We start from the raw sequence: 26,790 nt of genomic DNA on the forward strand, positions 1-26,790 counted from the left end.
TCAGCCTCCGAGGATGCTTCTTACAAAAAAACAAATACACACAAAAAATGTGTTAGAAAATTTTTGTAGGCAACAGGTATACATACTCCATTACGGGAATTTAAAAACATACATGAGGATAAAGAGAGAGCATTATAATGAATCCCCATGTTTTCATCAGCGCCATCACGATGCCAGTCCTCTTTCATCTACCTCATTTTTTCTCTCCTTCCTCTTTGTCCTCTTTATCATGAACTTTTTCTTCTCCATCTTCCTCTTCCTCTTCTTCTTCTGTCTTCTTCCTCCACGTCTTCTTTTGCTAAAGTATGCAAAGCAGATCTCAGACATTCCGTTGTTTTACCCGTAAATACGTCAGTGGGCTTCTAAGATATGTTTCTTCATAGTCACTGTCATTACCACCCCTGACGATATTAACAGTTCTGCCATATCATATAATGCCCAACCCATACGCAAATTTCTTTGACTGTCTCAGCAACAGTTGTTCAAATAAGGAAAATAGGTAACATTCTAATGTTATAGTATTACCTTCTTTAATGGGAAATATTACAGAATTTCAATTTTCTTTGTCTTATTAAAATTCATGCACAATATTTTGATTATGCTTTGTATTTATTTATAAGGTGACTTACCATTCAAAAGAAATATGAATTAATCCTGCAGCAGACTATTTGAGGGAAATGGCTACCATGCAGCAGTGCCAATCACCATATCCTGAAAGGAGCCCCACAGAGTCTGAAACTCATAATACATAATTAATTTCAGAGCTTTACATTTAAGATTTAGGAATGCTGCAGGAAGCCCTGTTATTAACTTGGCATTGCAAAGGTTAGCTGACTCTGAAATGAGTGGAATTTTCTTTGTCAACTTCCATTTTGGTAGATGAATCTCAGAAGATGATTCTTTCGAGTCCCTAACCTTTGATCAGGTCCTAGTGCAAAATGAAAATACAGGGCCATTGTTCAAAAATTAGGAGAAAAGTGAGATTCAAAGTACAAAAATATAAACTGTTTTCCTTTAATCTGCAGTCTCTCTCCCTCACCCCCCCCAACCTGTCGTAGTGTTTTTTGTTTGCTATTTAATGTCGGAGTCCTTCTGGCACAGGGATACCCACGGGAGAGTGCAGACGCCACGGAGGCCCCATGACTGGGCATTCTCATGGCCCAGGTCTTCTGGGTGCTCCCTGCCACCAGCCAAGGACCTACACACCACCCCAGCGGGGAGGGGAGGGCGTCCTTCTTCCCCATCCAAGGTGGTCCGATGCAGGACCCCACAGAGACTGCAGCCTCCAATGGTATACACTTGGTACCTGGATCTGGGGGGCAGAGGCTCCACACTGAGTCCACTGAGTGTGCTGTGGTGCTGCCAGCCTGGAGCAGGGACGGTCCCCTCCATGTCCTGCGCTGAGATGCCCATTTGTACATATTCAATCCACCCTTTCCTGGGCTCACATCTAGACTCCTGCCAGGGCAAAGGACGCAGCAGAACACATGCCACCCTGGGTGGAGGACAGCAGGTTGCCAGGCAGGGGTGGGGAAGAGGAAGCTGGAGGGGACACGTGTATGACGACTGCCTCGGCTGCCGAAGGGCAGTGGAGAAACAAGACCACACAGGGGAGCTGAGCTCCCTTGTCTCATCAGGCTTCACTTAGAAACACAAATTCCAGCATAAAGTCCTAAAGACTTTCAGGACTTCGACCACTAAACTGCAAGCACTGATCTGATGCCCGTGAAGCGGCCGTGGTTATGGGGACAGGCGGAGATTTGGTGTGGTGATGCTGTGTATGTACCCGACTTACACACGCAGGCACGCACGTTTGCCCTGTGTCTGTGAAAGGGGCTTGGCCAACCACAGCCCACGGGCCAAATCTGCGGCTGCCCGTTTTCACAGGTCAAGTTGTGTTCAAGCCCAGCCACACAGGGGCTTGGCTGCTTGCTGCTCCACAGGCAGAGCTGAGCTGTGGCAGAGACCACAGAGCCCACCAAGACTAAATATTTACCGCCTGTCCCTTTACCGAAGAAGTTTGCCACCTCTGTCCAAGTATAGAAATACAACTGTTGAAAAGTTTTCCTTCCCATATGAGAACGTGCAGATTTGAGTTAGGAGACTCGCAAGTTTTAAATGATAACTTCATGGTTTTAGAATATTTTACAGTGTAGCAAATAGGCCGCATTCTTGTTCTCAATCATCTAATGGCAGTGACAAGTGGGTGAATGACTGGCAACAGTGTTACTACCTTGTTAGTGGCACCTGGCTTCATAACGGCTTGGATCAGACTATAAATATAAACATTGTTGATGTTTACAGTGTTTGTTTTTAGGTTGGTAGAATTTTTTTTTTTCTTTCTTTCTTTCTTTTTTTTTTTAGATAAGATTTTCCTACCAGTATCATGTATGTTATCACTTTGGAGCTGTGACTACTGTTGAGTAGGAAACGAAGTTCAAAATTACCTGAATGGGGTAATCAAAGCAGAAATTTAAGGGTGGAGCGCATATTCAAAAGAAATAGCTTTGAACATTTTGGCTAGATAAATTGGGGCAAAAAGGATTTGAGGGTTGCTCACATCTACAGCAGTACGATTCAGCACTTTAATCCTGACATTGAACATGACACGGGAGTTATTTCCTAAGCTCAGTTGAGTTATTTAGATGGTGGGAAGAAGTGCATCTATTTTGTATGGCTTTGTGTAAAGATGAGAGGGAGCCCTGCAAGTCCTATAAACAAGTCCTATTTAAAGCAAGAGAAATAAAAGCAATAAAGTTAAAGAACTGCCTTTTTACACAGAGAAGATGAAACTATTGCTCGCTCACCATCTTCAGGGACTTGACAGATTCTTTCAAGGAGAAAGTGAAACACCTGCTCTTGATCTTCAATATGGAAAGAATAAGAATAAAGTGATTTAATCACAGGAACTGGAACTCACAATAGCCTGAAATGAGAACTTTCGGACAGGAGGAAGATGGAAACAGATTGCTGCAACAGGCAGCCAGGAACTTTCTTCCCTGAAATTTCAGTTTTAGATCGTAGCAGCAATCTGCTTTACCGGGAGACCTAGCTAATAGCCCTCTGAGGTCCACTGTCTCCTGTTTGATTCTGGAAGCATCCTAGCAATAGTCCTGGTATCTGTTAAAGTGGCTAGTGGTGGTATTAGTCTTTTTCTACTTGCAATTTAGCACCAACAGATTCAAGTAAAATCCTGTTCAGCTCCGTTCTCTGCTTTGTGTCTGTAATTCTGTGTTCTCTCTTCACGAGGCTTTCGGGGAATATATGGAGGCAGTAGATGGCTTCTTGAGAGCTAGACTTTAGAGTCTTATCCAACCACCACCTGCAGTCTCACTTCTATCCCTGAAAAGTGACTGGGAGAGGGGCCACTTGGGCATGTCGCTAGCACATGTAATCACTCGGTCCTGGCGATGACAGAGTTACTCCCCAGTGTTCTTCACACTTCCTCTCGCTGCTGGAGGCTTAGCCTGTTCCTTTCCGTGCTCCTCACTCACACAGCCGCAGCTCCAGGGGCGTGGCCTGCCCAGACCAGCACGAGACCTGTGGGGTGGTGACTAGAAGCCCCTGGTCCTGCCCGTAGGGAGTTTATATTCTAGATGAGGAGACAGAGTACACATTTGAACATGCCTTAAAAATACTTGCAAAGCAGCATATCGACAAGTGCAAATTAATGTAGTGTGAACTTCATGCTGGCTACAGCCCATGAAAGGGAGAATCTGGTTCTGTGTGTGTGATGCAATAGAGCTTTTTTATAGCATCTTCCCTAAGTATGCCCTAGAGCATTGTTCAGCACACTTAGATAAATTTGTGTCCTTATCACAGCCTAACCAAGAATTCTGAGAAAATTCCTCAGCCTGGCGTATGTCTAATAAATCAGCCTCTTTTGTTCCTGCACTGTGTGATGCTTGAATGGGACAAATGGGATTAGGTAAATAATTTAAAATAGCTCCGTTTAATTAAAATATGATTGAACTTATTAGTTTTCTAAAACACCATGGAAAGTTAATTTCTTCATTTTAAATTGTAATCATGTTAGTAAAACCACAAAATTAGCAGTAAAAAAACTAAGTTTGCTTTTTGTTTTGTTTTGTTTTTTACACAAAAGACAGTACCAAATCAACCCAGTAAATAACCCCACGCTGGAATCCTGGGGCATTGAGCATTTAGTAACTTCATTAATGATTTGGGCAGTGGTTTTAGGTGGGAGACTATGTGTACCTCATCCATAGAAACACTGTAGAACTGCTTATGTCCAAAAAAACAGCATTTGATTTTCCAGCAAAAGTGATAATGCCGTCACCGTCATAATATAGTTTTTAATAACATAGTTTTAAGATCAAATGTTTAAGCAAAAACAATATATCTGAAGATAGTGACTGAGAGCTATTTAGGAGATAAGGGCACAAATAGGAAACAAAACAAGCCCATTTAGAAATAATATGCCTTGTGAGATAAATATTCAGAACTAGATGTTTGCCTTCAGATAAGAAGCTAAAACTGTAAACTGAACTCAAGGAGTATTTTTGTCTTAAGGAGGTCATAAGATTCATTAACAACTGGCCCTAAATAAGTATAATTTATTTTGGATTTTCAATTTCATTGGGTGATACATATTTGGGGCCTTAAAATTTATTTTCGCTTATTTTGACTTTAAAAGTTGGACTCACGAGACCAACCTGCCAACCTTGTAGAGTGTTTTCTCAGGTACCAACTGCAGTATCTTCTCTGCGATTCTGGTGGTTACCTGGTGACAGTAGGTCCTCAATGAGTGTCCACACAGGCCAGCAAGCTGAGACCATTACACAAAGGGCAGTGCACATGCCTTTCTGTATGACAATCCAGAAATCTGAGCACCAAGATCCAGCTATAAATATTCCTAATTACCACATATGTCTATATTTAAAAACAATATTTATTGTATCAACATAACTACATTCACAGAAGCCAATAATTCTGTCACCCAATAGAGCAAATTGTTTTCCTTTTTCTGTTTACCTTCCACTTTTTGTCCATATGCATATATAATATTTGCAGGTAATAAACATAGCCTAGAGATAAATTTGGTTTTCACTTTTTGCACTTCACACTATGTGAAGCATTTTTATGTGCTGCCTATTCTTCACAGTGATCACCTTCGTATGGCCATTTACTTGTACTTTTAAAGGAAAAGTGAGACTAAGTCAGATTTTGAAAAGCACAGACACTGCTACAAATTTAGAATTGTTTAACCCTAAACTTCTCTTATTGCTTTAATTCAACAACCATATATTGCATGCACTGTGCTGGCCTAGAATGAATTTCTGTTCTTCAAGAAGGGAGTATATAAAAAAGGTATACAAATAAATATATGTCAAAGAGAACATCGTAATTATGATCAACAAACTACAAAAGGGTATGGGGATTCGGAAGTGGGACATGTGACGTCCTTGAAGGATGGTTAAGATGTTGCCCAGCGTAGGTGAGAGAGGAAGGAATTTCGGTTGGAAGGTCCAAAGTGGCAGCTTGAGCAGAGGTTTGGGGATGGGAAGGAGGAGAGAAGGTGGGGCGGGGGAAGGAGGGCGCATTCAAGGAAGTGTGTCTTTTGATTCCATAGCACACTTGTGTAACTGACCTCAATGTCTCAAGTGCCACGTCTCTGTTAGGAAAGATTTCCCCATAGAAAATGGGCTTCTTCTATAAAGTTCCGAATCCCAGTGTAATTGCCTACTTATACCATGTTGCATGCCCTGCAGTCAGGCACAGACATTGTATTATGTCTGGGGGATGTTTGCATAGGTTGTTCATTTCCTTTGCAGTAGTTTCTATGTAGTGGAACAATTTTAAGATTTTCAAATTTCAGATAACATGCAATAAAATGTCGTTTTATTAACAATGTAAGAATCAAGTAGGATTAGTTTTCCAGAAATAAAGAATTGATGGTTACTATAATGATTTATACATTTCCACATTGCTAGTGATGGAAGGTGAATTACAGAGTATACCAGGTACTACTTTACCTATGGACATGGAGTCCGAGAACAGGACCTCTTGATTTTGGCTTTGATTTGGCTTCTCTGCTAACTTCCTGAGCAAAACTCTCCGAGCCTCACTTTCTCTCCCAGCGGAGTGAGAAGCTTGGGTAAGTGATAGGTAAGGTTTTCTCTAGCTCTAAATTCCTGTGCTTCTAGAAACAAAGAAATATTTCTCTGCCCCACTTTCTTATGAATTAAGTATTAATAAAATCAATAAAAATTACATGAGTCTCGAGTGTCATTCCAAATTTTCTAGTTAGTCACCCTGATTTTATAAAAATGACTCTTCTGTTAAGATTATAACAATGTAATTTTACTGTCATTAGCAATTTTCAATCATATTCTTTTCATTATCATTAATAATAGAAAAATAAAATGTCTTTTAAACAGTTGAATTTAATTACAAGACTGACATAATTTTATTTGCAATAAGGATTAAAGCCCTACTCTAAATTAAGAATGAAGTTTTCCTGGAAAGATTTTAGGCAACAGCAAACTGTCCAAAATAGTATTTTTGGAGGAATAAGCCAGCTTTCATGAAACCTATGGAATTAAATAGCCAGAGTTTCTTATCCGTGTGAACCCATGATTCCTGGGAATACAACAGTGTACTCCTGCTGGAGAAACGCAGCCTTAATAGTAAATGCTTTCACTTTCAGTTCTCCCTTGGTGCATCATAAATGCGACAGCTCTGGTCTCAAATGACCAAGAATATGATTATATTAAGGTTTTGGCATTTTGATTTTCTTTTTTAATCATCAGAATGAAAACAAAAAAAGGAAGTTTTTAATTCTCTTAGATATTTCACATATTCCTGGCATGTTTCCCTGAACCTCACTGGCGTGGTGTGAGAGACTGCCCTAGACCGAGATTCTAGATATAACTGCAGGCTGCTCAGGACTGTTAATAAATTGCAAGGTATTTAGATTTTCATATTACTCTTCTAACAGATAAATAGTCAAGCTAATCTGACCCTTTTTGGTGTTAACATCTGTACTTAAGTGGATCAATTACAGTACCATTTAGTTTTTAAGGAAAAGGCAAGAAAGCAGCAGTGTCCTTATTTTTAGCTTGCCTCTGCCTTCCTTGAGGATTTTTGGGGTTACCTATGAGGAATGGAATATTCTTCTTTACATAGAATCTCTGTGCTTACAATTGAAGTTCTGATATTCTCTCTCTCTCTCTCTCTCTCTCTCTCTCTCTCTCTCTCTCTCCCCCCCCCTCCCTCTCTCCCTCTCTGTCTCTTCCTGTCTCCCTCTCTTCCTCTCCCTCTCTCTTTCTCTCTCTCTCCCTCTCGTATCATAAGATCATAAGTCATGCAACTAATAGCATCAGCCTGGCTTCACAAATCATAAGTCAAGCTATGGTCAAAAATCCCCATTAAAGTGCAAAGGAGTGCTCACGTCTGCTTAGAGAGAGTGGCACCCAAGAGAAAAGGGGAGGTAAAAGCTTTTAGGGAGATTTTAAGAAGATGAAGGAGGAAGGATTGATCCACTTGAAAGTTTGCCCCATCATGACAAGTACTACCTTTCCTTTTGGACCCTTCTTCCACTTGCTCAGAATTTTCTGCATAGAAACCTGACTTCAAACATACGTAGAGGTCATTGTCATACTCTAACGTGAATTAGAAAATTTAGGGTGCCATTGTTAACTTTTCTCTACACTTAAGTTTCCCATCGACTAATAGGGCTAGGTAAGTGTTGCTTCCCTAATTTGCTTCTGAAGGTCCACTATGTGTATAGTGATTGAAACCATATAAGTTTACATAATGAAAACCAGACATGTTTTAGTGTGAATGGGGAGTTGAGACAATGGATGGATCAAATATTTATGTATATCTATATTTTAAAATCTGTATGTGGATATATATCTTTATGTCTTACTAATAAATAATGTAGAAGTGTGACTTACGATGATTTTTCTTGAGCAGAGTCTAAAGTTTGAAATCTCTAAATGCAGAATTTAGGATGCATTAGACTTACCTCATCAGTCAGGAGAGAAAGAAGGACCCTACAGTTGTTTCAGTTATAAAAACAGAAGGGGACACCTGAAATTAATTAAAAAAAGAAGAAAAAAAAAGATTTGAACAAAAAGAAAAAAAAAAGGAGGAAAAAATAATAGAGGAAAAGAAAGATAGGAAAAAATAAGATTTGAAAAGGCATTTACCCTAAAAACAACTGGCCTTTTACCTCTGTTTACCCTGTTTCATATTAAACCATAACTCAGAAAAGGCAAACGTGACCACAGACCCACCCTTACATTCCATCAGTATTTTCAGGAGAGATCCACAGTTATGGATTTTTTAAACTATAGTTGCTACGATAACCTCCTATGGCCCCCACCCCTACCCCCAACCATTGCTGGTTGTTGAGAGTGCCTTCATGTAGTTTGGCATTTTTCAGAAGATGCTTTTTCACCACAAAGCAATACAATTCATGAACATAATTTTTATCTTTAGCATCCCTTGTTTCAGTGGCCACACATGAATGGAGGGCCTCAGTAAAGAGCAATGGCTTAGTGGGGACCCAGAGCCAAAAAGACCTTAATGAGTTAATCTGCCCCCTTCGTTTTGTGGGTGATTAGATAGTGAGTGAATTGAGAATGATTACCTCACCCGTATGCATTCATTTATTTAACTAATAGTTACTGGTACCCTATTATGTGTCACTCACAAGTAAGAACAAGGTTTGCAATGAAAATAAAACATATTTTTTATGCATATAGCTCTTACAGTTTGGTGAGGAAGTTAAATGTGGTAAGGTGAGGGCTCAGTAGGAGTGGCTTAATGTGGTGTGAATGGTTCAAAAAATTCTACTCAACAGTCAATCAATTTTCAACAAAGATAGTAAGAAAAATCAATGGGGAAAGAATAGTTTTCTAGCAAATGGTGCTGGGAAACTGGATATCCACATACAAAAGGATGAAGTCGGTCCACTACCTTATACCATATACAAAAATTAGCTCAAAATAAATGAAAGACCTAAATGTAAGAGCTAAATTTATAAAACTCTTGAAAGAAGATATAGGTATAAATCTTTGTGACCTTGGACTAGGCAATGGTTTCTTAGATATGACACCAAAAGCCCAGGCAACAACAACAAAAAAATATATATATATAATGACACCATCAAAATTAAAAAATCTTTTGTGCTTCAAAGGACACCTTCAAGAAATTGGCAAGACAACCTACAGAATGGGGAAAAAATTTTACAAATCATACATCTACTAAGAGACTTGTACCTATGATTTTTAAAGCATGTTTGTAATTTAATAATGAAAAGACAGACCAATTTAAAGACAGGCAAAGAATCCGAATAGACATTTCTCCAGAGAAGATACACAAATGGTGAATAAGCATGTGAAAAGATGCTCATCATGAACGATCAGAGAACTGCAAGTCAAAACCCAAATGAGATGCTACTGCACACCTAATAGTATGGCTATAATAAAAAAGAGAGAAAACAACAACTGTTGGTGAGGATGGAGAAATCAGAGCCTCATACATTGCTGGTAGGATTGTAAAGTAGTGCAGTTGCTTTGAAAAACAGTTTCGCTGTTTCTCAAAAGCTTCCACTTAGAGTTACCATATGACTCGGCAATTCCACTGCTCGGTATATACCCAAGAGAAATGAAACATGGCCACACAAAAACATCTGAGTGTTCTGCATTATTTATAATAACCCCAAACTGGCAACAACCCAAATATTCATCAACTAATGAATAGATAAATAAAATGTGATTATCTATATTTATATTTATATCTACATATTTGCAATAAAAAAGAATGAAGTTCTGATACATTCTACAACATGGTGAACCTTGAAAACACTGTGCTGAGTGAAAGAAGCCAGTCACAAAAGACAACACATTGTATGATTTCATTTGTATGAAACGTGCAGAATGGGCAAATCTACAGAGACAGAAAGATTAGTGGTTCCCTGGAGCTAAGGGGGTTGGTGGCAAACAGGAAGTGCTGCTAATGGTACGGGGTTTCTTTGGGAGTGATAAAGTGTTCTAACATTGGAGTGATGGTTACATGACTGAATATACTAAGATATGTTCAATTGTACAGTTTAATGGGTGGATTGTATGTGAATTATGCCTGTTACTTAAAAAAAAGAATTCTACCATAAAGTCATGTTTCAGCCTCGTCTGGAGGGGAGCAGAGAGAGTGGGAAGGGAAGGCCAGTCAGGTGAAAGAGACAGAATATGCAAAGGCACTGTTCCATATATACATGGAAAGACTGAGCCCCAGAAAACTGAAATCACTTGGCAGAAGGAGCTGCATACCACTTGAAATCAGAGTGTGTAATGATGTCTCATTGTGGTTTTAATTTCCATTCCCCTAGTGATTAATGCTATTAACCGTCTTTCTAGCCACCCATATATATGTCTTCTTCGGTTACATCCAGTGCTACCCTCTAGGTCAAGGTACTGTCATCTTCCCCGGGTTCTGGAACCATGTCCTAATCGGCTTCCCTTCTCCCTGCTTCTCTCTGTTTCAGTCCCTTCACAGCCAGAGGGATGCTGTTCAAACATGTGTCAGGTCTTGTCACTCTCTGAGTACAGTCATCCATGGTCCCCATCTCAGTCCTTATAATCTGTAAAGTGCCGTACATGCGGCCCTCCTGTCACCTCTCCGCCCTCATCTCCTGCTTTGCTCCAGCTACACTGGCTTCCTTGCTGTTTCTCAAACACATCACATACACCGACTTCTGGGCCCTTGGACTTGCTGTTCCATTTGCGTGAAACACTGTTCCCCAGGATAGCCTTTTAAATGACCAGCTCGATGTCTTTAAGCCATTGCTCTACATCCTCTCTTCTGTGAGCCCTTCCCTGACCACCTTGTCTTAAATTACACACCGTTCCCCCAGTACAACCTGCTCTCCTTTCTGCTTTATTTTACTCCATATCCTACTCATTTATTTTGTATCTTCCCCAACCACAATATTAGCATGTCCCCCTCAGTCCATACTCAGCACTCTAGCAAAAGCAAAATGTGACTTGAATCACATTGCTCTTCCATTTGACCACTTGGAGTGGCTTGCCATTTGCATCTAGAAACATAAAGCCTAACTCCAGAGTTTAGGAGTCCCTGCGCTGTCTGACCACTGCCCGTCTTTTCATTCTTTTCTCACTTACTCTTCTTGTCTCCATTCTCTGGAGCCTCCGTGGTTTTCCTTTAGCTTCTCAAACATACCAGGACAAACATCTACCTATGTGTTCTTCCTCACTCTTCCTGTGCTTAACTAGCTTTCTCTCTCTCTTTGGTTTCCATTAAGTATCCATACTTCTCTAACTACTAACATATATCCTCCCCACTCCACCCACCCCATTCTCTCATAGTACGTTATTTTTGTTTCATTCATGGAACTTATTATAATTTTTAAATTATTTTATTGCTTGTTTACTTTAAAAAGTTGGTCTCTTCCATTGGAATGTGGGTTATTTGAGGTCAGAGACTCTTGTGTGTCTTATTCACTTTTGTATTCCAGTGTGTCATGCGTAGCATGCAGTTAGGATCACAGCAATTGGATGGGTGGGTGGGTAGGTGGGTAGGTGGGTGGGTGGGTAGGTGGGTAGGTGGGTAGGCGGGTAGGTGCGTAGGTGGGTAGGTGGGTAGGTAGCCAAGAGTTCAGGCCCTGGACGTAGCCTCCTTAAGTCAAATTCCAACTTCACTACCTGCTACCTGGTGAACTTGGGCAAAGTACTTAATATGTTCAAGCCTCAGTTTTCTTAGCTGTAGAATGAAGATCGATAGGGTTTTTGCAAAGTTTGAGATAATCTGTGTTAATCTCATAGTTTAGTACATGACATGTAATAATTGGTCTATAAATGTTAATAATTATTATTTTTACTAATGTTGTGATTATTATTCATTCTCCATTTTCGTCTCTCTCTCTCCCCTGACTGTGTTCCATTTTATCTAGTTGCTTTCCAGAGTGGTGGTAACCCAATATGATATGTTAGTATGGCCTGACCAGGAAGCCCCATAGAAGTGGGGCTGTCATCTAAGCTTATAGTAATCTAACTTCAGAGCCAGTTATCATATAGGTTATGTGTTTACCAAACATGTCGCATGGTGAACTCTTGCTGAGCTTAAGTTCAATTAAAACCACTGATGGCCCCCCGTCTGCTACCCTACAATTGGGCAGTAAATACGGGTATTTGCCTTGGTCTCTGAAACGTGGTCATTTTAATTTGGATCTATCATTGCCTGAATCCTTTTGGATCCTGGTTTTGACATCTCGCCATAATAAATGATTCCTCTCAGGTTTATGTCACAAGCAGATTTGGTCAGCACATCATGGTATCCTCATTAAAATCAGGGGTTTAAGCAGTATAGTCCTGTGACCTGTAGCAGAAGACCCCCCTCATGGCTGGATATTTTCTATCTTCCATATGTTTGTTTGTTTTTTAACTGATGTGTTTTCTTGTTAAAGAACCTGTTTGCCATCTTCAAAATAATCCTGGTCAAATCGAAAGACATTTACTTTGTACCTACTATGTACAAGGAGTATGCTTCCGTAGCACTGAGCCAGGTGCCAAATGATTACATTGATGGCAAGTAATGAAGACATTAGGCATGTATGGCTAAGAAATCAAAGTGCCTTCAAAATATGGAGCAGATTTGTAGTTGGCAGGATTTAAACCTGTGTTGGGAAGCTCCCAATGGAAGGGGAATGGGCCTGCTTGAATTTTCAATTTCTTCATCTAAATAACCGGGATAAGTGGACCAAGTTGGAAATTTGAGGAATTAGAGTCTATAAAATTATTTTTTGAGATTTCTTTGACGCATTCTATTGAATGAATCCTTTTAAAAGTGTTCTGTCAATATACTTATGTTAAATCATTATGTTGTGCATCTAAAAATAATACAACAGTATACGTCAATTATATCTCAATAAAAAACTGTTCTGCCCTAGTCATTGCCCTATATTTATCTGTGTTATGTCTATATTTTATGCAAATGAGTGAAAGCAAAAGTTATGTTAGTTTTCTAATTGTCACAGCATATCAGTTCAGCAATGTATATGAAATTGTTTTCTAAACTATGAAAAGCTGTATACATACACAGAACTGTTATGATTAGATGGTCAATATATTGAATAGATGTATTTACTTCTTTGTATGTGGATGCTGTTAATTTAAAAGAACATATACTCAAAATATTTATTAACTAAAGTGTCTACTTTACATTGGAAGCTTCTTCCCAAAATTAGTTAGAAAATATAGGTTATTTTTGAGTTATGGCAAAGTATGATAAATTCTTAAGTTCCACAAATAGCATTTTACAGAAATATTTATATAACCCACAGCTAAAATGAATTTTCTAAAAACTCCCCATAAGGTGAGATCACGTACTCCATGTCTCACTACAGAAGGGTTTTTTTTTTTTTTCAATCAGTTATGTCTCTAAAAATAAACCTAGTTTTGTTGTTAAAATTTGCTGTTTCCACTTCCCATGAGAACATCTCATTAATTTTGGTGAAAAGCTTCAGACAAGATAAGGTTAAATGGTCCAGTTTTCCAATGGAAGAGGATCCATTTTGTGTCACCACGGGCAGAGTAGCCGCTAAGAGGTGAGTGAAACAGACAAGCTGTTTCAATGGTCAGAACATTTTGAATCCAAGCATAAGTGTTCAGGCCAGAGCCTGTAGGTTTGAATGCTGGAGGTAAGCTTTCAGTAATACTCTACCTCTCCTGCTTTCCTTAGGACCTAAAAGCCAGAGCACTGACATTGGTGTTCTCTGTAGACAGCTGCACTGAGGAGTAACAGAAACTGGGAAGGCAGAAAGAGAGATGACCTCATAGAGGTCCAGTGTATTTATATGGGAAGAAGAGGCACTCTGTTCCACTGTCTTTACTGTGAAGTGGTCCAGGCTACGTAAATAGGGGTTTCGTTTTCTCAGTCATTTGAAACTGACTCAGTGAAAAATTAAAATATGGTTTCTTTTAAAATAATTCAGTTTGAAGTGAAAGGCTATGATCTTGAATTGGGTCTAAATGTTTGAGCTTTTCTTGGTTTGAGAGATAAGAAATCTTTTATTTTGCCCTAGCATCTGTACTAAACAATAATATTGATAAAAATAAAATCCAATAAAATGTATTTCTCTCTAAATTAAGAAATGATGTATATGATCTTATGAGACTCATTTTTTAAAAAGCGAGTCTGAGTCTTAAGTTTGTTCTGATTGTCGGAGATAGACAGAATTTAGTAAGAGAATACACAGAGCAAAAGAAAACACTTCTTGTTGAGTAACAGAAGTGGCCAGAGGACAAGCAGATAATGTGTTTTCTTTATAGCATTAAAAAAAATTAATTATTGCCAATAGGAGCTTGTTTGTGCTTGTAACTGAGTTAGCATTGTGGTTTGGCCTCACGCCAGATTTGAAGAGAAACAGGGATGGGCGGAGGGTCTGAAGCCTGAGTTCTAGTCCAGTCAAGTGAGCTTCGGAGGGTCGTATTATCAATGGACCCCAGTGTTCTCATCGGTAAAGGGAGGGGATAGATAAAGATGATGACTGAGGTATCTTCTACCTCTAATTGTATCTTTTTTTTTTTTTTTTAATAAAGGCCTGTGTTTTTATTAAACAAAGTCTTGATGTAAACAGGGGAGTTAACTCCGAAATATTTTGGTAAGAGCACATTTTAGAAGAAATATAGTCAGCACAATATTGATGGTCGAGGAATTTTATTTGATGACTTAAAAATGGACATTGAAGTCTTGAAAGTTAGGTGCAAAGTCACGCAAAACCTTCCTTGTATTTTCCCTTTAGGAATCAGAATATTTAACTGATATTTTTTCTGAGAATGCCTAAAAAAGTAACATTGAGTATAAGAATTTAAATGTGTTCTAGTTGGAACATAATAAAAATGTATGCATTATCTAAGAGACAAAATAGTTTTGCTGGAATTGCCTGTTTTTTCTGGCTAAGAATAAATGGACCGATTTATTTTTACACAATTTTAATAGTTGATACAATAACTGAAAAATCCTCTTTACTATTGGAATAGCAGCGGATTTATTAACTAGATTTTTAGGAAACTGATTTTGTAGTTGTCAGTACTTTTATATCTACTATAAAAGTTGTTTTACTTTGAAAGCATGCTTAAATTTTATATCGGTATTTCTGTAATTATAGTACCTGAAAAAAATTACATTTGAAGCATAAATATAGGAAAATACAGGACATTGTTGAAATTTCACATTGCAGTGACCTTTAAGCTGCAATTCATTTAAGGTATTAGTGTTTTTCAAAAAGTTTCAAGAATTACTTGATTTAAGGCTATAAATTATACCTTTGATGTATTTTAAGTATTTTTAATCTCATAATGATAACCTGAAGGCATTGTAAATACATTTAATACTAAAAAAGATATTTTCTAAACTATAAATACATAGTAAACTTCACATATTTAAATTTACTTATAATTTCCTGTAGCATAATCAGATATAACTTTAAAAATAGCAGTATTTTCAGTTCATTTAAACATATTCATCTTTGTAGATAGTGAAAGCATCTTTATCTTACTTGAAAATGCCTTTCATTCTCTTGTTTATTAAAATTGTTTTAAGGTGGTTTTATATTTAGTCATATTTTTTATTTGTGTTTAGTCATATTTCTACACATTGGGAATGCTGTATTAGCAACACCACTATAATATGTAGTAGGCAGTTTGACCAAAGTTATGTTAATTATATATATATTTTTTTTTCAATTGAATTATTCTATTGGAAAATATTAATAGCTTTAATATAAAAGGAAAAAAATTATCCCCAAACATAGTAATATAATGTGAAAATTATGGTTAGACTTCATTTAATATGACTACTAATGCCTCAATATTAATGCTTATAAGGCATTTTCTGCTATTAAATTTTTATAAGAACTAAACAAGTGTATTGTAATAATTTGTTATTTACTATAGCCCAGATAATTGTAAATTTGAGGAGGAAATGATATAAATTGGATGTAGCATTGGATTTGCTTTTTTATCAAAATGATAGGGAATTAATTTATATTTTAGTAGTTATGAAGGATAATAAAAACAGAGTGAGGTGAAGAGTGGACAGATTGGAGATATATGTGTGTAATTGGCCATCTGGATTCTACATGGAATGTATACATACTATACAAAGTCTGGCATATAGCAGGCACATCCTAGGTACTCAAAAATATTTATTGTATAGAATTGAGGGCTTGGGAAGGAATTGTTTAAGGAAATAAATTAACAGTTTGTTTTCCTAAATTGGAATGATTTTATTTTATTTTTGCTTTGAGTGGTTTTCTCAATTAGTGATAAAACAATTTTTAAATGGTGATAAAAAGTCAACAACCATAATGAACATTTGAGTTTGTAGTAACTATTTATAGATCTTTTTCCTGTAGTAATTGTTTTCTCTCTCAGCTTTTGAACTTACTAGATAGTTCCTCTTTCATAAAAAAGTATATGAAACAATATATTTTTTTTTGCCTTTGAAAAGATCAATGTTTTCATCTAAGGATATCCCATCAGAAAAGAGATCTTCCCATTTTTAATACAGTTTTCATTTTGAGAGAAACAACTCCAGGTTTATTTTTCTTTAGAATATACTCATTGTAGCAAGCAAAATACATTTGAAGTACCTTCAAAAGGATTGGGTAGAATTAGGTCTAACATTTTTTTAACATGAATTAAATTAGAGTTACTATTAAAAAGGAATTGTGTTAATTTGTTAGGAAATACAGATCAGACACTCCTTTGCGTTGGTGACTGTCACCTCAGAAACAGTGGGGTTATGTTCCCGACCACCCGGTCCTGCCTTCCAGCGAAAGGTTCCTGGCCCCCATCTCAGCGAAGAATGGAAGGAGTCACAGCTTCTTCTTGGCTTTTTTTATTCACTAATGTCCCCTATTTATTTTATTAAATAGCATTAGAATGTGAATATGTATTAAATGCATACATTTAATATATGTATGCATATAATATACATATTTAAAATATGTGTATATATTTAAATATATGTAAATACATATTTAATTTTATTTATTTTTCCAGTTTCATTAAGATGTAATTGGCATATAACATATTTGTTTTAGGTGTACAACAGAATGATATTATTGTGAAATGATTACCACAAACAGTTAACATCCATCAGAGATAATTGTTTTTCCTTGTGATAAAAACGCTTAAGATCTACTCTCTTAGCAACTTTCAAATATACAATATAGTATTGTTAACTTTAGTCATTATACTGTACATTAAATCTGCAGAACATATTTATCTTAAAACTTGAAGTTTTTACCTTTTGGCAGTCTTCACCTATTTCACCTACCTCCCTAACAACCCCCGACTCTGGCAACCACCAGATTGGCAACCACCAATCTGTTCTCTATATTTGAGTTTGGTTTTTTTTTAGATTCACATATAAGTGAGATCATATGGTATTTGTCTTTCTCAGTCTGACTTATTTCACTTAGCATAATACCCTCTAGATCCATCCATGTTGTCACAAATGGCAGGATTTCATTCTTTTTTATGGCTGAATAATATTCCATTGTATATGTGTATACCGGATTTTCTTTATCCATTTATCCATCGATGTATACATAGTTTATTTCTTTGTCTTGGTTATTTTAAATAATGCTGCAATGAACATGAAGGTACAGATATATTTTCAAGATAGCGATTTCAATTCTTTCAGATAAATACACCCAGAAGTAGAATTGCTAAGTTATATGGTCACCCTAGTTTTAATTTTTTGAGGAGTCTGCATACTGTTTTCCATAGAATTGCATCAATTTTCATTCCCATAAAGTTAATTTTATATATTAATATTTCAAATGTAAAATGTTTCCCTTTTTATTAAATTAGAATGTTAAGCACATTACTGGCATAGATTTCCTTCTAGAAAATAAGAAGCCAAACTGTTACCTTTTTGAACCTTTCTTTGTTTTAAAAGTTACAACAGGGGGTGGTTATAGCATAGTAAGAGAATTCCTTTACACGTACACAGGAATATATACCTGCATAAGTTTTTTAGTTATATTCTCTTCACAGACAACGTTATGAGATGGTTGTATTTAAATATCCTAATGCAGCATTTGATGGTATGTGCAGCAAAATAGATGCCATAGGATTGCCAGCTTTGTAAAACATGGAACTGCTACAGATCTAAAATGGTTTGAGTTTATTAACTCCGTTAATATAGCCCTCATGACGTAGCTATAAACAAAACATAGAAATATTCTCTTGGACGGTAATTCAATTAGGTGGATTTATAAGTGATCAAACAGCCATTCCTAGGAAGGTTTTACTTGCAGACACATTAAACTTAGTAGTTCTCCAGTAGTCAGGTATTACTGATTCAGTCAACTCACAGCTGGGGGCTCAAGGGGTGGTGTTGGGAAGCTGTTTTCAAATCTTTGAAGCTACTGTAGATCCTTGTTATTTGTACAGGCAAATCCAGAGGTCTTTACCAATGATAGCAGAAGCAACTAATTTCTCCCATCAAATACAGTAAAGTACAACTGACCTCTTCAACCTCCAAAATGTTTATAAATATAAAACTAAAACTGTGATGCTTTTGAAATAAATTCTACTACTAAAATAAATTCAGTATATTTCATTATAGTGTAATGACTTTTCAGAAGAAGGTTATGTTCTAAATTCAGTTTGAAAGGTAAGTATTCCATGTGGTCAAAATTAATTTGGAAAATCTCATAAATCGCTCATAATTTACATAGTCTACATGGATTTGTATGTATTGGTTTTATATGTGTTTAGAGCCTTATATTCCTACCACAATGGAAACATTCATACCCTTTCTCAAAAATTTTAATTCATATCATTTTACTTACATCGTTGGAACAGATGGTAAGCACTCAAAAATGATAGCTGGTATCAGTGTTACTATTAGGCCTGCAATGAAAACCTATTAAATCAATGTTGTGTGCCCTCCACAGTGATAACTATGAACAGAACTTCTAGAATGGTATTAGCAACCTTCCAGTCTGCTATGGTGAAGAGGAAAACTCTTTCTGTCCATTGATAAAGATGGCTTTTCTATTACTTATACTATCCTTTTATTCAAATAGGCTGGCTTCCCAAGAGTCTAGTTTGGAGAGGGAATCTTAGAAATAATTTTGCTATCCAGTGCTATCCAATAGAATTGTCTGTGATGATGAAAATATTTTATATTTGCACTGTATGATATGGCAACCATGATCCATCCATGGGTGGCTATTGAGCACTTACCATGTGATTAATACAACTAAGGCACTCATTTTTTTATTTTAATTAACTTAAATTTAAATAGCCACAGGTAGCTAGTGTAGCTCTAGACAAAACCTTATTAATGATTCGGTAAAATCATTCTTAACATCTGCGAGTTAATAAAAGTGTCAACTGGTGAATACTAAACTTCCAGCGAGTACAATTTTTTTATCCACACAGAACTTGATAGAAGCTATTATTTCTCTCCTAAGTAATAATGTTTTATTGTTCATTATCATATACCATTTTGCTAAATATGCTCTATGAAATCATCCATTGGTTCCTAAGTGATACATCACATTGTCAAATTTTTTCAGCTTCAAAACCACAGGCTCTTCTTTTTCAATGTGCAAGGACTTTGGCTTTCAGTCTTACTACTCTGCATTGTTTTCTTTTCTCCCATTCTCTTCTTCACATATACAAATAAGTTACCCTGTATTAAAGATTATTAAATGATTTTTTAAGTCACATAATGTTTAGTAGCAGGGATAAATCACTACCATTGGATTAAAATAGTTTCTGTATACTACTTTTGCTTTCCAGATAAAGTTACCCATTAGGTTTAAGATGATATTTAATTTTTCAAATGGGTTTTACATTTACTTCTTCAGCTATTTTTTCTTAGGAAGTCAGGAGAAATGTATTATAGAACTTCTCTTAAAGAAACTCTATTTGATTCTACTTAATTTCTGTAAAAAATATATTTTTAAATTATCAAAAGTATACACTGCTTTTCAAATTTCAGGCTCATGAAATCAATTTTATGGGTTGAAACCAGATTTTTTTTGTTGTTGTTGTTGTTGTTTTGAGAAGTAAAATAGAATAAGAAGGACTAGGAAATATCTGAGTGCTTTACACATAGTAAGGATTAATATAGTTTTATGAAGTGCTAGTTACATTTATACATATGTGTGCGAGACTGTGTATGTTTTTGACTTGTGATATAAAATGGATTTCTTTCTATGGATCTTGGTTAAAAAGAGAAAAGTAAAAATATTTAAAGCCATTGTCTATTTTATGGTGTGGAGGCAGAGATGTTAGAAAATCTGGTTCAAAGCTTACATTTACTTCTTTGGACAATCATTCAATGTCTTTGACCCTCAATTTCTTTTTTGTGTAAAAGGGGATAACTACCCTAGGCAGTTGTTTCAAAGACCAAATAAAATGTTAAGATGATATGCAGTTGTAGCACTCCTTATTCCTTTAAAGTGGTCTGTCAATTATTTTGTACTGAAAAAAAAACAACTTATGGCTTATAATAGCCATCTTTATGCTTATGTTTATGAGTCTTCTGGTCAACTGAGATTTGGCTGATTTATTCTGCTGGTGGCTCAGCTTCAGGTTGTGGGTTGTGGGTTGCCTGGGCTGTGGTTTGGGTTTTGTTTTGCTCCACGTGTATTTATTATCCAAGCAAAAGGGGCAGCAGCTATCCATGGCATGCTTTTCTCCTGGAGAATCACCAGAATACAAAAGCAGAGCTAAACCACATAAACATATTTATGACTTCTGCTTACATTATAGCCATGAAAATTCCATTGGCCAAGGGAAATAAAATGGCCAAGCCCAAAGTTATTGGGGAGAGAAAATGTATCTTATTCCTAGGGGAACAGAGAGAGAGAAGTGGATATTTATTGAACAGTAATCTAAATTATCACTTTACCCAAAAGCCATTACATCCAAACTTTCGTTAACTACTTTTTTCTAAAATATGAAAGAACAGCCTAGTATCACTAGTATTTAAGGAAAGCCTCTAACATTATGGAGTGTCTAAAATACACAGTAAAAAGGAAACTGAGGCAATTTATAATGAGCAGAGGAGAACATTTAAAATACTATAATATTCTAATAGAGAGATAAGGTATATCAATAAGATAAAAATAGCATGCTATGTAAAAGAATGAAAACAGAGTATACCTCATGGAAATGAAAAATGTGGGAGAAATATTTTCTTAAATTCAGTAGAAGTTTTGGAAGATGAAGTCAAGGGAATCTTCTAGAAGTTAGAATCAGAAGATGAAGTGATAGAAAATATAAGAAAATTAGATGATCAATCCAACAGAGCCAAAAACCAATGTCCAGGAAAATATTTTAACATAATAATATATGGAAACTTCTTTAAACTAAAGAAAACAAACCTCCAGATTGAAAAGAGCCCACCCAACACAAAGCATTAAAAAAAGCCCATTCCAAGGTCCAAACCTGTAAAATTTAAAATTGCCAGGGGAAAAAAATACTATAAAAGCTTTCAGAAACAAAAAAGCAAAGCATAGACCAAGTATTAGGAATTAGATGGCATAGAGCTATACAATTGTGATATTAGACTCTTGGAGGCAGTGGAGTAGCCCCTTAAAAATCCTGAATAAAATTTAATTTCAACATAGATTTTTCATACCTAGCCAAACTATCAAGTGTATTCATAGAATAATAGCATTTTAAGGCATACAGATACTTTAAAAAATGTATTATTCACGTAACCTTTCTTATGAAAGTAACCTGCTAAGTATTCTTCCATGGGGGGGCGGGGGAGAGTAAACATAAAAACTGGCTTAAACATAAAGACTGACTTACAACCCAGAAAGCAGGGAAGTCTAATAGGAACATGGGTAAGGTTTAACCCAATATAGAAATCAACCAGGCCAGACATAAGGCACCAAGAAGGATGTATTTTTTACAGGAAAAAAATTTTACTAAAGGAACTGATAATTTATCTGTTGTGTTCCATTATTTGGAAAAATATTACTGTTGGGTATTTGACAGATCTGTTTGATCATTTAGGGGAAAATGTCAGTTACCTAGAAAAATAAACTATTCAAAACTAGGCAGTTAATTCAGGAAATAATAAAATATTGTACAAGAAAATTAATTTAAGCAAAATATTACTTGTCTTGGTTGTTAACAATATTTCTGTAGTCATTATACTGTGAATGGACTGCTGGCTAACGATTTAATCAAAATTGTTACATGGGAGGATGATGTGGATATGCTGGGTGGGTGATATAAGAGATGTAAATCATTCCCTTTTATCATATAGGAAGTCAATAGATAATGTCTAATACTGCAAAATCAAAAAGTAGCATTATAAGTATGTCATTTAAAAAGATGAAGATAAATATCAGAAGAGTGGATAGTGTGTGCCTTTGAGTATTAGGCTTGGAGGTGGGCAAGAGGTAGAGCATGGACACTGCCCTTCTTTGTTATGAGCAATTGAATACTGTTTGACTTAAATTACTTTGATAACAAAATTTGAATAATAATAAAAATAAAGTTATATGTGTCCATGATTAATTTAAAAAACTTGCTACATTATATATATACACACTTACAAGAAGCGGAGTACAGCATTAGGAATAGAGACAGTGGAAATGTAATGGCTCTGTGCGATGTCAGAGGGATAGTGGATGGGGGAGGGGGCTTCGCACAGTGTGAGGGCTATAAATGATAAACGTCTAAGTATTACTTTGTCTTGTGCACCTGAAACTAATAAAATAAAATAAAAGAAGAAATTTAAAAAAAATAGCTTCCTAAAAACAAACAAAAACTTGCTACAGTATAGATTCTAAATGATCAGTAATGAGTCCCTCTTTCTCCATATCCCATCCTTGGTACTATTCTCCTGTTAGTTGTTCGGTGGCTTGAAGTGTATCTTTTGGTAATGTATAAAGCTATCTGGACTTGTCTTTGCCCAATTGGCCAAAGATTACTACATCAAACTGCACTGTAGACATTACAGGTTAATGGTGTAGTTTAAGAATAATGTACAATTGGCCTATGACTGTTTGTTGTTGGTCTTTCATCCCTGAGCCACTACATACAGCCAGTGAAGCAGCCCTGACCTAGTTGGGTGAGGCAAAGGGTTATCCTGCCAGTGGGACCATGGCATTTCTGGCAGGAGATTCTTCTTCTAACTGTTGGAGTTGGTGCCATGGCAGATTTTCCTGACTCAGGGAGTAAGTGTTGAGCCCTCGTCCAGCTGGTTGGTTGGTTGTTGATTTTTATTATCTGCACCAATAAGCTCTTTTTGTGATACAGATAATCAAAAGCAGGCAGTAATTTTTCACCTTCCTAACAAAATGCTTTTTTCATTTTGAAAGTATAATAAAGTTTTATTCAGTTTTCACCAAAATAATGCCTTTTGGGAGAATTAAATCAAGAACTTTTATTTATTTATTTATTTTATTGGGGAACAGTGTGCTTTTCCACGGCCCATCAGCTCCAAGTCGTTGTCCTTCAATCTACTGTAGTTGTGGAGGGCGCAGCTCAGCTCCAAGTCCAGTTGCCGTCTTCAATCTTAGTTTCAGGTGGCACAGCCCACCATCCCATGCGGGAATTGAACTGGCAACCTTATTGTTCAGAGCTTGCACTCTAACCAACTGAGCCATCCAGCCACTGCTCCGGCAGCTCATTGTCTTCAATCTAGTTGTGGAGGGTGCAGCTCACTGGCCCATGCGGGACTCGAACCAGCAACCCAGTTGTTAAGAGCCTGCGCTCCAACCAACTGAGCCATCTGGCCGCCCATAAATCAAGAACTCTTTAGTCCTCAATAATAACCACATATCCTTCGGCAGGTCACTTTTTGTACTTATCTCTTTGCTATTCTTGAAAGATAGAGAAAAAAATCAGTAATAATTAATGATACTTGCTGTCTTTTTATTCAGCTCTTACCATGTACTAGACACTCGGCTAAGTAGGCATCTGCTAACTTAATCTTCACAATAGTTTTAGGAGTTTGCTACAGTTATCACTCCCATTTTATATTGAAGAAATTGAATAATGTCCAAGGTCACAGAGTTGGAATGTGCCAGAGCTGTGTATGAAACCCTGATATTTGTGTTGACTCTTGGGCCCATGTTCTTTATCTCTGTTTGACTATCTTCCAGTGGAGCCTCTGAGTTTTTATTACGTGAGATTAAGAAAGCAGATGATTTATACTTAAAATCTAATTATCAATGTAAGGTTCCATATGTTGTTGTTAAATAGTGCTTATAAAAATTGTTGCATCTTTTTAAAGAAAGTTTGGAATTTGGTACATTTTCTATTTCTGTCATTCTTTTGTATCCTCTTAACTCAACATTCTGGGAGTCTTCTTTGATGTCTCCTGATATCTTTCCTTTTATTTCCATTTACTCACCGCGTTTTCTTTATATTTCTATTTTAATATATATGTTTTAATAATATGTCTCTGCTCCTCATGTCTGGAATATTTCAGCTATCTTTCTGTGGACTCCCTACTGCCAGTCTCTGCCATCTTAAATCAATCATACACATTGATCCAGTTTTTGTTAAGCTCAGCTTCTCTCATATTGCATACTTGTTTAAACCATTACTATCTCCTCACTACATATAAGAAAAATAAGTTTTATTAATTTCGAATTGAAGACCTTTCATAATGTGTTCTAATCTGTCATTCCATGAGTTTGTGTACCTTTACCTTCTTTCCCACTTTCTTGCCCATGCTAATATATTTAATCTGGCCTGTTAAAGGACGGATCTTCTCTAATATACATTTATGTGCTTTGTATTTTAATAGTCTTTTTGTGTATGTATGTCTCATTTATACAACTGAATTGTTAACTCCTGGATGTAGAGATGGAAACTCTGTGAGTCCAGCATAATATTCAGTACAGTGTCTTACATATTGCACAGTGTGAAAACAATAATGAATTAATTTTTAAAGTTTTAAAGTCAATGTAATTTCAATTCTCTATTTCTCTGCTTTTGTTAATTTCCCAAATGTTAGACAAATAAAGCTTAATAGATTTTTCTGTTATGATTTTTTCATCTCTTTAATTATATTTAATTATGAGGTGTAATATATTGGTATAACTTTAACAGCTTAAAATATTTTAAAGAAACAAATTTTATTAGTATTCAAATCTAAAAGATGTGGAAAATCTACTCTGAATGAAAGTTATGTACTCATTATTACATAGCTTTTTAAACATAAAACAATATTAAGAACTTGTAATAAGTTGTTTTATTATATTGTTGGTAATATATAGTTTTGATGGGGATAAACTGAATATTTATAATGTAATAAATGTAAAAAAATGAACTATTCAGTTTTTCTTGCCTGATGTATTACATATAGTTGAATATTGTTCTGAATATTGAGAAATGACATGAGGAAATTTGAAATGTGCTTAAATACTAAGTTTAAAACAATATTTAGACATGATTTTGTTTTTTAAAAGGGGATTGCATTTTTTGTATTAAAAGTGTTTCTTGCTTTCTGCTGAATTTCAAAATGTTTCTACCCTTCCCCTTTTTTGTTTTTCTTGTTTTAATAATCTGAATAATTATCTCATTTCTTTTAAAAATTTTTTGTAAATGTTCTTTAATAAATAAATATTTCTACTTTAATGTATAAATTATTTAAAACTATGTTCTAGGTGAGATATTTTTGCTTTGAAATATTTTCAGTAAGTTTCAGATGTTTCAGTAAGATAGGATAATTTCACCCTGAGACTAAAAAATTAAACAACATAAATTTTCATATATTTTAAATGTTCATATTTATTAATCTGAGAGTGCTTTGTTGTTGCCTTTTAAACTACAATTTTAATTTAATATTATTTTAGCTCAGAAGTCTTATATACTCTAAAGGCTTAAAGGTTCTCATGCTGTATTTTTTTCCTAAATTATTTTTTCCAAATAATATTGAGAATCATCATGGTACTTTCTTTTACACCTCACATTTTTCTAACAGATATCTGAAATTATTTTACCCTTTGATTTGGTTTTTAAAATATCCAAATAAATATATCTTTCAGAAAAGAGCCACATATTTGGTGTAAGCCTCTGCATATGTCTGATCTAATTTCACAAACAAAAATGTTACATTTTAAAAACAGTGATATTTTAAGTTAATATTTTTTAAAGGGACTGAACCTTAGAATGAAAGTGCAAATTATCCATTTTGACTAAAATGATTAAAATCATTTAATCTCACTTGAAAAATTAGACTTCATCTTACGATCCAAAAAAAACCTCACTAATGTGCATTTTTGGCTTTGTTAATTCCCTTTGTCATAAAATGGAAGCTAGCCTACATTTTCTAATAATTTTTATCACATTAAAATTCATGGCCGAAACAAAAATGAGATAATTTTGAGTTCAAGTGTATGTATTTTATATGGGTGCTTTTCTCCCCCTCTTCTCTCTACCTCAGGAAATACAGAAATTGACATTAGAACTGAGTGAAAGCAAGCAGTGCTTGGAACGGGAGCAGCAGAAGGCAGCCCAGGCCAGAGAGGAGTGCCTGCAACTGACAGAAATGCTGGGCGAAGCCGAGCACCAAATGCACCTCACCAGGTATTCCCTAATCCCATTACGCACCGTAGCACCAATTTCATTCCGCTGATTTTTGCCACAGGCTTCCAAACAGTTGTTAGAGTTCGTCTTAGTCATTCATTTCACACACAGCTTTCAGGCATATTAAGCAAAGTGGAGATGTGGTAAGCAAAACACCCAGACATGTGAATGATAAGTGTGGCAGGGAATTACTGGTATATTACAAAAC

At 35.9% G+C, this 26,790-nt stretch overlaps 1 protein-coding gene across 7 annotated transcripts in view; it reads left to right on the forward strand.

Annotated features, from left to right (window-relative positions):
- Window positions 1-26,790, forward strand: part of SDCCAG8 (SHH signaling and ciliogenesis regulator SDCCAG8) — a 211,348-nt gene that overhangs the window by 68,386 nt on the left and 116,172 nt on the right. For all 7 annotated transcript variants that reach the window (XR_002138627.3, XM_074316832.2, XM_019746823.3 and 4 more), the window contains exon 13: window positions 26,440-26,582. Coding sequence is in view for 6 of the 7 variants with exons in the window: in XM_074316832.2 (XP_074172933.2) it covers window positions 26,440-26,582 (143 nt within the window). In the remaining variant the exon portion in view is untranslated. The remainder of the gene's footprint in view (window positions 1-26,439; window positions 26,583-26,790) is intronic.

The sequence above is a fragment of the Rhinolophus sinicus genome, chromosome 6 (genome assembly GCF_057876585.1).
Source record: "Rhinolophus sinicus isolate RSI-liver-muscle chromosome 6, RSI-T2T, whole genome shotgun sequence".
In the NCBI taxonomy this organism is placed as follows: Eukaryota; Metazoa; Chordata; class Mammalia; order Chiroptera; family Rhinolophidae; genus Rhinolophus; species Rhinolophus sinicus.